At 41.8% G+C, this 15,776-nt stretch overlaps 1 protein-coding gene across 2 annotated transcripts in view; it reads right to left on the bottom strand.

Annotated features, from left to right (window-relative positions):
• Positions 1 to 11,931, bottom strand: part of LOC306921908 (uncharacterized protein) — a 44,309-nt gene extending 32,378 nt beyond the window's left edge. For both annotated transcript variants that reach the window (XM_079499218.1, XM_079499217.1), the window contains exon 1: positions 11,750 to 11,931. In XM_079499218.1, the coding sequence (XP_079355344.1) occupies positions 11,750 to 11,795 (46 nt within the window). In that variant the 5' untranslated portion in view covers positions 11,796 to 11,931. The remainder of the gene's footprint in view (positions 1 to 11,749) is intronic.
• Positions 11,932 to 15,776: the final 3,845 nt, after the last annotated feature.

Below are 15,776 nucleotides of genomic sequence, written 5' to 3' on the forward strand. Positions count from 1 at the left end.
AATAAATACTGCTGCTGTAATTAAAGAGAGAACATACTCTCAACAGTGGATAGACTGAATGATTAACTACCCCAAAAATATAGTTTACATTTTACCACTACTATTAACTTAAAACAGAATTCTTAATATTGTAAGCATAATGATATTGTCGCATTGTGATATTTGGCCATAACTCCCTCCTCTGAGGGAGCTACCTTTGGGGAAGGGGGTTGTTGTCCAGACAGGGGCCAGACTGGTGAACTGTGGGTCATGGGTTCAATAGTGGGTGAAACGTTACAATGGTAATATGTTGTAAAACAATGAGTAATGGTAATATTTAGTGGTTTTCACTTTTACAAAAAAATATATATATATATAATATAATATAATATAATATAATATAATATAATATAATATAATATAATATAATATAATATAATATAATATAATATAATAATTCTTTTTTTTTTTTTTTTTTTTTGCGGCTTACGCCTTTTATTGTTTTTTTTTGAAGGGACAGACAGTAGGCTGACAGGAAACGGGAGAGAGATGGGGGAAGACATGCAGTAAAGGCCGTGTCGGGCTCGGGAGTCGAACCCGCGGCACACTGCGACTGGATTACCAGTCGGGTGCCCAGACGGTTACGCCACCGCCTGGGCATAATAATTCTTCTTAACCGTGCACTTGCACGACAGCAAACCTATTCTGGGGAACATTCACCAAAAGCAGCTGATCTACAAGCTCACAAGCTGTCATGATGTTGTGCAGCCTATATATTTTGTTTTTTTGATTTTATATAGTGCTTAAATTAGTCCTTTAATGCGGACCGATAAAAATAAGGCAACATAAATCTATAATAATTGAATAAGTGTGGAAAACATCATTGGTTTGTGATCAGTTTGACTGCTTAATGAACAGTAAAGACATCAGGATTAGGTTAAACCTGGCTGTTAGCCTGGTCCGGAGCAGGCTAAGTCCAAAGCATTAGTTTCCATGGTAACTAATGTAGCATCACTTTCATGAAACCGAATCAAGCCTCAACATATCCAGGTTAACTGGTTAAATTAATCTGGCAAGATTAACCAGCTTTCATGAAACCGGTTAATCGCTGATCCAGGATATATTAAGCCAGGATATCTGTTAAATCCCGGTTTAATCTCTAATCCAAGTTTCGTGGAACGGGCCCCCAGATCATAGTAAAAAATACACACAACAACAACATTCAATACAAGACTGAGATCTAAGAACAGGGCACTAGAGACAGAGAATTCATGACATTCAAAGTAGCAAAGTCAGCAAAAGTGCATTAGTGGGCAGTATGTGCAAAGAGGCAAGAATAAAGTGCTATCTGCTGTTCAGCAGTTGAATAGCAGCCGGGACAAAGTAGTTTGAACCGATTAGTCTTTGTAGTGGAGCACCCTCAGCCGACGACCTGAGGGCAACAGTTCAAACTCAGACCGAAGTGGGTGATCCGATGCCTCCAGGAGGGAGGAGGCTCTCTTAAACATCTGCCTCTTGTACAGTTCTATGAGTTGGGCTTGGGTTCTCCCAGAAATCTTACTGGCCACTTTGACGAGGCTGCTGAGCCTGTTCTTGTTTGCCAGGGTCAGATTACCGTACCAGGCAACCATACAAAACATGAGAACAGATTCAATAAAACTTCTATAGAAAAGAGTCATCATCACAGACGAGACATTAAAAGAACGCATTTTCCTCAGAAAAAAAAGACGCTGCTGGACTTTTTTTGATGTAGAGGCAACATGAGAGTCAAATGAGAGTTTGTTGTCAAGAACGACACCCAAGTATTTATAGCTCTCTACAATTTCAATTTCTGTGCCCTTAATGAGTGTAGGAGCAGGACTGGGAGGAGTCCTTCTAAAGCTGATGATCATGTCTTTTGTTTTGGTCACATTTAACTGTAAGAATGACTTGTCACACCACGATATGAAGTCATTGACAACTGGCCCATGCTGTACCTCATTGTCTTCAAGAAGGCTAACAATCACAGAGTCATCAGCAAATTTGACAATATACCTGTTAGGGTGATTGCTACAACAGTCGTTGGTATACAGAATATACAGTAGTGAGGAGAGACAACAGCCTTGGGGAGAACCAGTGGAGGAGAGCAACAGAGAAGACAGGACCTTATTTACCCTCACGCACTGAGACCTAACAGTTAAGAAGTCTATGATCCAGCCAACAAGGTTAAGATCCAGTTTAAAATAACTGATTAGAGGAAAAATCGACAAACAACAGTCTGGCCTGTGTTTTTTTCCCCTCAAGGTGGCGGTACAGGAAATGCAGTAGGGTGATAGTGGCATCATCTACACCTCTTCCAGACCTGTATGCAAACTGCAGGGGATCTAGAGATTTCTCCACCTGCTTTAGGATGTTATCTTTGACTAGCTTTTCCAAACATTTCATTACTAATGAAGTCAAAGCAACAGGCCTGAAGTCATTTAATGACTTTGGGGTCCTAATTTTGGCAACTGGGACAATTGTGGACTGTTTCCATAACGTAGGGACCTGCTGTTGTTGAAGAGATAAGTTAAAAATAAAATGAAAAATGCTGCAGAGCTGTTCAGCACACGTTGAGAGAACCTTGCCACATATGTTGTCCGGCCCTGGACTTTTTGACTTAGTGTGTCTGAGGTGTTTTTCCACCCTTTTTTTGTCAATAACTAGGGCTGGAGGGGCTCTAGTCTCGTTTTTTAATTCATTAATTTTATTAGCTAAGTCCTGATTCTCAAATCTTAGGTAAAACTTATTTAGCTCATTGGCCAGCTGTACATCTGAGTTAAACCCAGGCATGGAGATGTGTTTATGGCCTTTATCATCTGACCCTGTCATAGATTTCATGCCGTTCCATGCTTCCCTGAGGAATTTTCGATTTTGTTTTTGTACCTGAGTTTACCTTTTTTTATTTCAGACTTGATCTCTCTATTTAGTTCCCTAACTCCTGTTGTGGATTAAGCTTTTAAGGGCTGATGATGCCCAGGGTTTGCTATTAGGAAAAACCTTAACAGTCTTAGTGGGAATAACGTTGTCTTCACAGAATGATATATAGCTGCACACAGCCTCTGTGATTTCATCAATGTTATCAGATGATTCTGTAAACACAGACCAATCTGTGCAGTCAAAGCACCCCTGCAGGGCAAGAGAGGAATCCTCATTCCAGATCTTCACCTGTCTTTTCCGCACCTTCTCCCTCCTTAGTCTTGTAAACGGGTAGAAGGTGTACAATGTTATGATCAGAAGATCCGAGAGCAGGGCCCGCCTCTGATTTGTATGCTCCTTTAATGGAGCCATAACATAGATCCAGAGTCTTGTTGCGCCGTGTGTGACAGTTGACATATTGATAAAAACTGTTTAGAGTTTTCTTCAAGTTGCAATGATTAAAGTCTCCCAGAATTATGTTGGGCGCGTCAGGGGAGATAGATTGCAATGACTGTGTCACTCTGAAGACGGTGTTCGCTGCGATGTCCGCGTTGGCTTTTGGGTGAATGTAAACAACGGTGATAAACACTTGGGGAAATTCCCTTGGGAGATAAAAGGGCCGCACCGACACGGACAGGAGCTCTATATCGGGCGTGCATAACCGTTCACGCACTGTGAAGTTATTACACCATCTCCGATTAATGTATAGACACACCCCTCCTCCCTGTGTTTTGTGTGTTACCTCACTGTCCCGGTCCAGCCGTATAGGCGATCCGAAGCCGCTGATGTCAAATGACGTGTCAGAGTCAGAGTCAGTAAGCCAAGTTTCAGTGAATGCCATCAAACAGACATCCCTGTATTCGCGTAGATGACTGATATTCCCATGTAATTCATCCATTTTGTTCCTCAAAGATTGGACGTTGGCCAGGATTATGGAGGGTAGTGGGACGCGGTTGTTTTGCGTCTGTTTCCTTAGACGTTGACGCACGCCACCCTTCTTTCCTCTTTTCCTGATGTATGCCGATTTCTTGAGGCCATCTCTTACATTCACAGAATCTCCGACTATTCCTGGATTAAAGTTGGAAGTCTGTGAAGAGAGTGTCGCATCGAGGCTCTGACGATTCCACTGTAGATTTAGGAGAAACTCCCTCGAGTACTGAAATGTTTGTGAGTGTTGGTGACTCCATGCAAAAACCATTAAAAGCATCAAAAGTAGTACTCTTAGAAACTCCATCTTTTAGCCTCCTGAGCTACAAGTATGACTTAATAAATACCCGAAAACTCTAGGCCTGTTCTGACAAGACAAACATAATAAACAGTTAAAACGATGCACAGACACTCCTTAAACTAAAACCTGCTGCTGGTCGCCACAAGAGCAGCGCCCTATTAGCTGGGGACCACCTGGAACCCCCTCAAGGCCCACTGGTGGTCCCCGGACCACTGGTTGAAAACCACTGCCGTACGTTCATACCAGTCTACATTTATAGATCCAATCTGTGGATATTACTTAAACTCAAGCAGTGAGTCTACATTTCGCAAGCTGTGATTGTGACACAGCATTTATAAAGTATCGACACATTAAACCCTTTAGGAATGCATCTTCCCACCACCATAGCTACTTCCCTATGGCACGCACGCACGCACGTACACACACACACACACACACACACACACACACACACACACACACACACACACACACACACTCACAACGATCCTTTCTTTCTCTTCTTGTCCTTTTAATCTCTCTAGTCTAGTCTCTAATTGAATCAGTTCAAGGGACAGGAAACTAAAATGATGATAATAACAGCTTTCAATTCACGCTAATTATCGTCTTGCTCTTCTTTCACACTGCATAATGGTGAGACAGCGCACACCTGCAGAAATAAACACTCAGTAAAATCCTCAGAGACACACGTGCGCGGGCACACACACACACACACACACACACACACACACACACAGACGCTTGCGGCTTGCTGCTAGGGCTGTCACGAGTATGACATTTTACAGACAATTAATTGTCACACGAATATTGCGATTAACTATTTCATTGTGTTTTTGTAGCTGAACACTGGAACATAATGAATGTTTTGGCTTTTAGGCTTTTAAGTTGCACAGGGTAGATGACAAATAAATAACTTATAGGCTACCAAAGAAATTACTGACATTTAATTGCGACTGTAGGTCGCAGTTACTATGAAAACCTGCATTGTGTCACATCACGCCTATATGGTCATGCCTTGTGACACGCTCCATCTATGGCCATTCCATATGTTGATCTGACCCCCCATGCCAAAGTGCCAGCGCTCGCCCAGCAGTCTGCCGTCACCCAGGCGGATGCGTGCACGCGACCTCGGTTGCTTCTCGCCCTCAGGGCGGCTTACTAGTAGTTTAACTCCTGATTCTCAAGTGTTCCGTATTAAGAAGCTCTGTTGTTTCTCCCCTTTAGGGTAAGGTATTTCTGGTAACTTTATTGCGACCAAAGGTCGCAGTTAACTATGGAATCGTGCTTTTCCCGTCAGTGTGTCTGTTGGTTGGTTGGTTGGTCGGGCACGTGACATCACGTGACATCATCAGGGATGGAGATCCTCGATGTCATCAATATTAAAGGGGCATTCAGGAAGAAGATTTTCAACATTTTACACATTACAACATTTACACTCATTAATATACCTTAGAGCTGTTAAAATAAAAAGGTCCCCCCCCAAAAAAAATTCACCATGATTCACCATGTCTTTTTATTATTTCCACACAACAGCTCTAAGGTATATTAATGACATAATAAAATGTTGAAAATGAGTGGAATGTCAATTTAAGCCCATATATGGAGATCCCTGATGTCATCCATATTGGCCAGCAACTCTACCTCAAACCTCAAACCCTTAGATATCCATATATGGAGCTGACCTGTTCTGACATTCCATATGTTGATCCTTCCCCATCCATCCTTCCTCTTCTTTGTCTCCCTTTTGACTGATACCTGTCCATTTAAACTCTAGACGGGACTGCCTCAAAGTTATCAACATGCCCGAAAATTAAGATCTTACCCCCCATGCCAAAGCACCAGCGCTTGCCCAGCAGTCTGCTGTCACCCAGGCGGATGCCCCCAGGCGTCTTACTGGTATTTAAAAAAACTAAAACTAAACATTAATACTGGAAATAGCCACATGTTGTAGATATGCTATTTCCGAAAATGTTTGAAAATATATGAAAATCTTTCAACATGTAAACAATTATCACGACAGTTAGGCAACACCGTAGCCCGCCAGCGATGATATCCCACATTTTATTTTAAAATAATTTACAATATCTGACAGTCCGATCGTTGCTTCGCGTCACGTTTCGCGCCGCATTTCGCGCTGCGTTTCGAGACGCATTTCGCGCTGCGTTTCGAGACGCATTTCGAGCTTGTCGATCTGCTTTTTGTTTTTTTTGCTTATTTTTTAATTTGAATCCTGAAAAGTAACAGTTTTTTATGGACATATGAGGTTTCCACCTGACAGAGACACTATAGTAGTGATTTCTCAAAGAGGGGTCCGGGTGCGGACCCCCAGGGGTCCTTGACTGACTTCTAGGGGGTCCCCCCAGCTAAATTAGTGACAGTTTGCAACTAAATGGACCTTTAAAGCTCTGTAACTCAGAGAGTGTATAGGGGTGGATGACAGGCAGGTGTTCTCTCGCTATATAAGACCTTGAGCTCCTACTCTATGAAACCTGTTTATCTCTGTTCCAAAGGGAGACTGTCTGTCTGTCTCCAGGTGTTTTTTTTTTGGTTTGTTTTTTACTTTTTAATTAACTAAATGTCCTATACTTAGTGCAACGTTCAAGCATGTTGTGGCCTGAAACTAAATTATTACTCCAAGTATTTCTATTCTCACAATGTAGAATTTGATAACTCATGCCAATCGCTCCTTTTCATGGAGCATAGGCCATTGACTGCAGTCAGTAGGTGCAGTTTTCTTTACTTTTATAGTAATAGCCATTCATATATATTTATTATTCTATAAGACAGTCTGTCAAAAAGTTCCAGTTCTTAAATTAGCCATTGATTATGTCTTCATTGTTCTTTAGACCAAGGACAACCTATAGCTGACTAAGCTGAGAGACCCTTTTTCCTTCTTTCTACACCAAACCTCTTTGTCGAAAATAGCCAATCTACTAGCTGACAATGCCTTGCAGAGCTATTTTTGGCTAAAGTTCCCCTCAGAATAGGGAAGCTAGGGTTCAAGTATGGTTACTGTAGGACTAGAACAACAACACTCTCAAACCAATGGAACGGATATTTTTAACACTTTGACTGCTAAGCGGATTCAATACAATAATTTGTGCACTAATAAGGCGGAGGCTGCTTTGGCCAGGACCAACTATCACTATTATGAATATGGAAATAAAACTGGAAAACTTCTAGCTTGGCAGATTAAAAAGGAGGATACAGACAGGATCATTGACTCTATTGTTACTGAGGGGGGTGGAGTTCTGACTAGTCCAAAAGAGATCAACTCTGAATTTAAACGTTTTTATCAAACATTATATAAATCTGATCATAACAACAACAATAATGTTGCTGCGGAGCAGTTTTTGGAGGGCGTACCTCTCCCTCAGATCAATATAGAAGATAAAGAATGCTTAGATGCTGATGTAACTGAGGGGGAGGTTCTCCTGGCTATGAACTCTCTACAAAATAATAAAGCCCCTGGACCAGATGGTTTTCCGATTGAATATTATAAATCATTTGCAGACAAATTGCTGCCTCCTTTAACAAATATGATTAAGGAAGCATTGGATGGTCAGGCTTATTGCCTAAACCTGGGAAAGATAGACAACAATGTACGCCGATTATTTCATATATTAAACACTACTCAAAGGACAAAGGAGCCCACATTAATAATATCTATGGATGCCGAAAAGGCGTTTGATAGGATTGAACCTAGTTTCCTGTTTCAGACTCTTGAAAAAATGAACTTCGGAGAAAAAATTATAAAATATATTAAAACATTTTTTACTGCTCCAAAAGCTAAAATTCTCACTAATGGGCTCTTGTCGGACACCTTCTTGCTTTCTAGAGGTGTAAGGCATGTTGTTTTCAATCGCCATTGAACCGTTTGCCCTTGCAATTAGAGCTAATGGTGAGATTTCTGGAGTGAAATTTGGTACAACGGAGCACAAAATATCCCTATATGCAGATGATGTCTTGATTTACCTGACTGACTTGGCTGGTTCGGTCCCTCCACTGTTCCAGTGTTTACGGGAGTATAGCGCAGCATCAGGATATAAGCTCAACCTAACTAAGAGTGAGGTCTTACCTCTAAATACACAGGATCTGAATGTAGGGGATCTTATCGATCCATTGAAAATGTGTCCTAGCGGGTTCAAGTATCTGGGAGTTAATATCAGAAAAGAGCGGGATATGGTAATCAAAGACAATTACTTAAACCTTATGGAGAAGACTAAGTCTGACACTTTAAGATGGGCTGATCTGCCTTTGTCTCTAATCGGAAGAGTGAATGCAGTTAAGATGATAGTGTTACCAAAATATATATATCTATTTCAATGCATCCCATTCTCTATAACTAAAAGGTTTTTTAAAGATCTTAACAAAATAATTTCCTTCTTTTTATGGCAGAGCAAAACACCGCGGGTCAAATTAAGTAATAGATGTTACTATTTGGCCTCGCAATTCCGTCCTTTATGGATATGGTTGCACTCTGAGATTGGTGAGGTTAGGTGGCTACGTATAGAACAACTAGACCTGGGCCTAACTCCCCTGAAAATCGTACCTTTTTTGGGTGCAAAGAAGAACCTCTCTTTGCTTACGAAAAATTATCTTGAGCGCTTTTGAAGCATGGCAGGAATCTCATAAATGATTAAGGATAGATACATCTCTAATGAGAAAGACACCATTATGGGAAAATCCTAATATTCCTTATCCCATAGCTGATGGAGTATTGCAGAGATGGGTTAATAATGGAATCAGGACTGTGGGTGACTTATACAGCAACAATGTAGTATCAAGTTTTCAACAATTGTCAGCCAAATTTAATTTACGTAACCATGACCTCTTTAAATATCTTCAAATTAGACATTGGATTCAAGCAAAATCTATAGATTTCCCGAATATTCCGGAAAAATCCCCCCTGGAGGATCACATGTTTTGTAGTCTTATCACCTCAACTAAAGGAGTAACTTCCTCCATATATAGTATTCTAAACAATAATTTACCAATTTACAATACATTGAACATTAAACATAAATGGGAGACAGACTTGGGATGCACTTATGATGATGTGGATTGGGAAATCATTTTAGAGAGGGCTCAGAGGGTTCTGATTTCCACCAAACATAGACAGATGCAATTTAACAACATTTATTTTTTTTGCTGTTTTTTGTCTTCTTTTTTTTTAGTTTGTCTTGTCTTGTTTAAAAAAAAGAAAATCTTGATTCTGTAATTCATTGTTTTAAATGATGATTGTATTATCATTAAATAAATCTTAAAAAAAAAAAAAAAAGTATGGTTACTGTAGAAAGATTATCCTATATCACACACAGATTTGACAGTCCCACTGTAGTAACTCTGAGGACCCCCTAGGGGTCCCAGACTCCCTGTTGTTGAAGACCCCTGTCTTAGAAAAACACAGTCCCGAAGCCAAACTGACTTGTGCCATCCCCTGCACTATGCATACGCATTGCACACGCATAAAAACATACATGAAAACATGTGAGTGATTTCTTCTTCTGGTTCAAACTGGGATCATGGTACACAAATGGCCATGCTTCCATTGGAATGACACAGCTCACATGAGGTCACCTCTCACCACCATGCATGTCTGTGGCCCATGACCGATGTTGAAGAATGTGTCAACATAAGCGTTAGTGTTAAAAGGGTTCATAATACATCATGGCAATTTTGACTAAACTGTCCATCACAACCACACCCCTGGCCAACCTGTAGGTGGCGCTATAGTGCAGAAACAAGGAAAGGACACACAACACAACCCCCAGGCCAACTTGTGTTGTTCTGCCGGAGGAGAGGCACCATGCAGTCGAACCCACTCGGCCTCTGTGGTGGTGAGTGGTAGCCTGGCTAATAAGCCAGACTCAAATCACACTGTCGTGTGGTATTTGAGTCTGGAGATGCTGTGTATGGATCTTGTTTCCCGGGGGGCGGGTTCAAACATTTTCTCTTTGACGCAATTGGTTAGAGCTACTGTCAGTCAAAGGTCTCAAGCATTGAACGTCACTGTACCAAAGCCCGCCCGTGTCCCGATTGGCCACACCAGTTCTCTGGTGTAGGAAATGGGCGTACAATTGAGCCTCTCCAGACCGTAATCCGCCGGCAGGCAATTTTCTGTTTTGCCAACGGCTGATTCGGTCTGGCTTATTAGCCAGGCTAGGTGAGTGGTGACACAGTCCCGGATTTACCGTAGGGCTAGAGTGGGCTGCATCAATTTTACAATTTACAATTTAGGCATTTAGCAGACACTATTAATCCAGAGCGATTTAGATTAAGCAAGAACAAAAAGCATGGCAATACAGCACATACATAAAAAGTAGTTATCATGAAACATGTGTAAGCTAAGAACGTAACAGTGGAATATCTATATAATGAAACTATACATATATAAACTATACATATATACTATACTACACTATACATATATACTATGAAGTGCTATGACTACATACAATGCAATTCTAGTGCTGTCTACATAACATGCTATAAGTCTGTATCAAATGCTATCTAAGTCTACAAAAAGTGCTATCTAAGGGGGTAGGTTAAGTGCTACAGGCGTCTGAAAGGTGGGTTTTCAGACTACGGCGGAAGATTGGGAATGAGGTTGCAGTTATAATGGGAAGTGCATTCCATAGTTTTGGATCCTGAGGTGGGGGGGGGGGGGGGGGGGACCAGGCAAAAAATATATATATAAAATAAAACATTGAGAGCTTCTGCTCAGCTGTCTGCACTCAGTGCCTGCTGTGTTGTGGGGTAGCTGTGGAAAGCTGATCTGGTCTAAAGCCCACCATGGACAGCGACTAGTCTGTCTGTCTGTCTGCATGCCTCTCTCTCTTTTGGGGGGGCTAGTTACCCCAAAATGACACCAAAATTAAACCAAAATACCCCATTTTTATTTGTTCTAATTGCATGGTGCACGCCCAAGGGGGGCGGGCCCTGACTAGCCCAGCTGCCCAGGGACCCCTAGACTACTGTAAATCCGGCCCTAAATTACTCCCACAACACCCAACACAATTTTGGTTTATGTAAAGTGGAACTAATGAATTAACATCTACTGGGGAACTGATTTGCATAATATAATATTATTATACATTTGTAACACTGTAATAATGACATAATCAATGCAAAGTCGAGTGCTAACTGGCACTGCTATTTTTCCAAAGAAATAAAGGAAAGTAGCCCGCGGATGTTTGCAACAGTGCACTTCTCTCTTCTCTCCACTCTCAGCAAAGCAATGTCTGGACACAATTATGCAACTGTTGACATATGCCGCTGCGTGTCTCTATATAGAGCTCAGCTGCGGCCGCGGTAACTGTGTTCAACTACAGGTTTTCTCTGATACTGATAGCCTTTATATAGATATCAAGCAAATGCAGAGTCAATGGTTGGAAAGGAATAAAAAGCGCGCACACCAGATCACACCGCATTCTTAAGCTATTAATCATAATCACTGATAATAAACGATTCACAGCTGTTTTAAACTCCTGTGTCAGTGTCAGTCATTGCATAGTAGGCTACGTACGATCGTTTGCGAAAGAAATATGAGTTGCAGCCTAAAAGTTGTAAGCACCAAAACGAGTGACAGCTTGCTCCACTTACCGCCACCTATGCCCAACAGACGACAGATATCTCTGGTGAACTTCATCTGTTTATTTGACCATCCGGCATTCCAAAGTTGGACTGTTAGCTGTTGTAGTCAAGTCAAGTCAACAACAGCACAGCCTGCACAGGACAGGACAGTCTCCTTTAAAAGTCAGCGAGCCCACAAGGACATCCCATACGCCTCTACTCCAACCTGTACCGGTATTTTTGGGTTGATCTCTCTGTGCTGTTGAGTTGAAGGCAACATTGTAACGACGAGTCGAGTCCCACGCTCTCTTAAAGGGCCAGGGTGGGATGGGGAATTGGAAATGGAATAACCTGCATGCAATGCAAGCATCATCCCAATTTAAATGTATTCAGTGTTGTAATTTGTAAAAGCAACTAATTGTACTTAAAGTACTTGTGAAATGGGACATTGTGCATAAAGTATGCATAATGAGCACTTTTCCTTTTACTTAAGTATATTTTAAGCCAATACTTTTGTGCTTTTCCTCAACTATATTTTAGTAGGCTACTTTTACAATACAGAGTATTTCTACATTGTTGTATTGTTACTTTTACTTAAGTACACAATATGAGTACTTTTACCATTGACTTTATTATTATTTGACATACTTTTTAGTTTTCACCGAATTATTGGTGGTTGCTGGTTTATATAAATGTATATATCTCTGCTGTAATGTGAGAATTGTGCTTGGAGTTTGTTCCTCTTCATTTTTTAGAGTGAGAAGTGAAACATGACACCAGCTTTGGTCTTGTTTTTGGTTCAAACTAGCAGCACGAGCACAAACCGGCACAAACTCGCAATGTTGTAAAACGTCTGTTGTGTGTGTCTGTGTGTGTGTGTGTGTGTGTGTGTGTGTGTGTGTGTGTGTGTGTGTGTGTGTGTGTGTGCGTGTGTGCGTGTGTGTCCCTCTCTGACAGGCAGGCATCACACAGTATATAGCTGTAGTGTCTTTAATGAATTGATTGAGTTTGACAAGTAGGCTATCAATATTGCATAGAAATACTAATTGAGTAGGCCTACATTATGCAAAATGTCTCCACATGTTTTCAAATGTATAAAATGTAGAAAGGTCCTTTGAAAATAGCACATCACACACACGCACGCACGCACGCGCGCGCACACACACACGCACACACACACACACACACACACACACACACACACACAACACACGCACACGCTGGCAAACAGGTTTGTCCACTAGGTGGCAGTGCTACACCGTTACATGTGCCCGGCCCTTTCAAACTTTTATTTTTGCCGGGTTGACCTTAAGTGGTAAATAAACGTGTCATGTGGTTTGTTACAGAATATCTAACATGTCACATAGTGTACAGATAGTGTATTGATTTTGAGATGATATGAATTCAGATGAATGGGGGGGGGGGGGGGGGGGGGGGTAAAATTGTGAACACTAGGGTTGGCAATTGCCCCTGGAGGAGAGCCTGTGGTGTTACTTACTTACAGCAATGTAGTAGGCTACCCGAGATCCATTCACCATAGGGGAAGATTTATTTTGATTGATTGATTGATTGATTGATTGATTGATTGATTGATTGATTGATTAACAGTTTGCAGAATCACAGTACATTTCAAGTACAACTCAATACACCAAGATGGAGGACTCAGGAGGAGATGAACCTATACAGGCTCCTCCGCTCTTGGGAGTACACAAACATGTTCTCACTCTCAAGTAGACTTCATGTGATCCGGTATGGTGACCTATGGTCCAATGTGTACCAAGCCGTCCATCACGGTCACCCATTTGGCTGATGGCTGTAGAGTGAGAATGCATTGAGTATGATGAGGCTCTACACTCAGTCTAGAACAGTATGGCTAATTCTCCAAATTAATGTACGGTATTTGACCGCACTGCACATCCCCATCTGAAGATATGCACAGGCCTACAAGATTTGTGTTAAAATATAATAAACATATTATTATTTTTTAAATAGCTGAATCAGAATCAGAATCAACTTTATTGTCAGTCACATCTTTTGTTGTTTGTTGTTTTCATATAAGAGAAGAGATTAGAAGACGAAGAATGGAGAGGGACAAGGGGAAGAGAGGGAGAGAACTAACAAAAAACGAAGTGGTTAAACTTGCCTTAGAACCCCCGGGCGGCCGGGCCCCAAGGACCCTGTGTGTGACATTGGCATTTGGCATCATGCCACATTGGTATGCCAATCTGAGACAGGCTATAGCTCTGTCTGTGGTAGGGTATAGGAGTTGGACTATAGGGGAGAGAACCCCTACCACATACAAGGGTGCCCAGAATATTCAGGCTGCGAGGCCCGCAACGGCAACTCCTGGCCCAAATAATCATATTTTAACTGGGGACCCCCTCCACACACACACACACACACACACACACACACACACACACACACACACACACACACACACACACACACACACACACACACACACACACACACACACACACACATGGAATTGTAGGCATTACATTTAGCATGACTCTGTTCCACATATAAATATTGTGAAAATAGCCAAACTACGCCTCGCACTGTGAGGCATTGTGACTGTGAGCTTGTAGATCAGCCAGCTATTTTTTGCGACCCCCCCCCAGTCCGGGAACCACTGCTCTAGGATGAGAAAACGGGGATGAGGAGCACAGCCCCAGAGTCATCCCTGCTCTGAGGTAACAGTAAGTAAAAATCACACCCGTGTGAAGTGAGGGGCGCTAATATATGAAAGTCTAACTCATGTTGATTAGGTGATGTAATGGTGATGTAAAACAAACGGTGCCAACACAAACATGAAACACCATTAACAATAACAGAGACAATATGACGTGAACGACACATTTGTACATTTTCCCTTTTATTGTCAATGCGTTTGCTAAACAAACTTTGAACTAAAGACAAACATTAAACCTATATGTATAGGAGGGGCTAGCGGAATCAACTTTATTGTCAGTCACATCTTTTGTTGTTTGTTGTTTTCATATAAGAGAAGAGATTAGAAGAAGAAGAATGGAGAGGGGCAAGGGGAAGAGAGGGAGAGAACTAACAAAAAACGAAGTGGTTAAACTTGCCTTAGAACCCCCGGGCGGCCGGGCCCCAAGGACCCTGTGTGTGACATTGGCATTTGGCATCATGCCACATTGGTATGCCAATCTGAGACAGGCTATTGCTCTGTCTGTGGTAGGGTATAGGAGTTGGACTATAGGGGAGAACACCTACCACATACAAGGGTGCCCAGAATATTCAGGCTGCGAGGCCCGCAACGGCAACTCCTGGCCCAAATAATCATATTTGAACTGGGGACCCCCTCCACACACACACACACACACACACACACACACACACACACACACACACACACACACACACACACACACACACACACACACACACATACACACACACACATACACACACACACACACACACACACACACACACACACACACACACACACACACACACACACACACACACACACACACACACACCCTGAAAAGCACATGGAATTGTAGGCATTACATTTAGCATGACTCTGTTCCACATATAAATATTGTGAAAATAGCCAAACTACGCCTCGCACTGTGAGGCATTGTGACTGTGAGCTTGTAGATCAGCCAGCTATTTTTTGCGACCCCCCCCCAGTCCGGGAACCACTGCTCTAGGATGAGAAAACGGGGATGAGGAGCACAGCCCCAGAGTCATCCCTGCTCTGAGGTAACAGTAAGTAAAAATCACACCCGTGTGAAGTGAGGGGCGCTAATATATGAAAGTCTAACTCATGTTGATTAGGTGATGTAATGGTGATGTAAAACAAACGGTGCCAACACAAACATTAAACACCATTAACAATAACAGAGACAATATGACGTGAACGACACATTTGTACATTTTCCCTTTTATTGTCAAAGCGTTTGCTAAACAAACTTTGAACTAAAGACAAACATTAAACCTATATGTATAGGAGGGGCTAGCGCCCCTCAAAAAGGAGGGAAATGTCAAATGTAAAAAATATAATTCTACCCACCCTCTT

Source organism: Electrona antarctica, assembly GCF_951216825.1.
Source record: "Electrona antarctica genome assembly, chromosome: 4".
Taxonomy (NCBI): domain Eukaryota; kingdom Metazoa; phylum Chordata; class Actinopteri; order Myctophiformes; family Myctophidae; genus Electrona; species Electrona antarctica.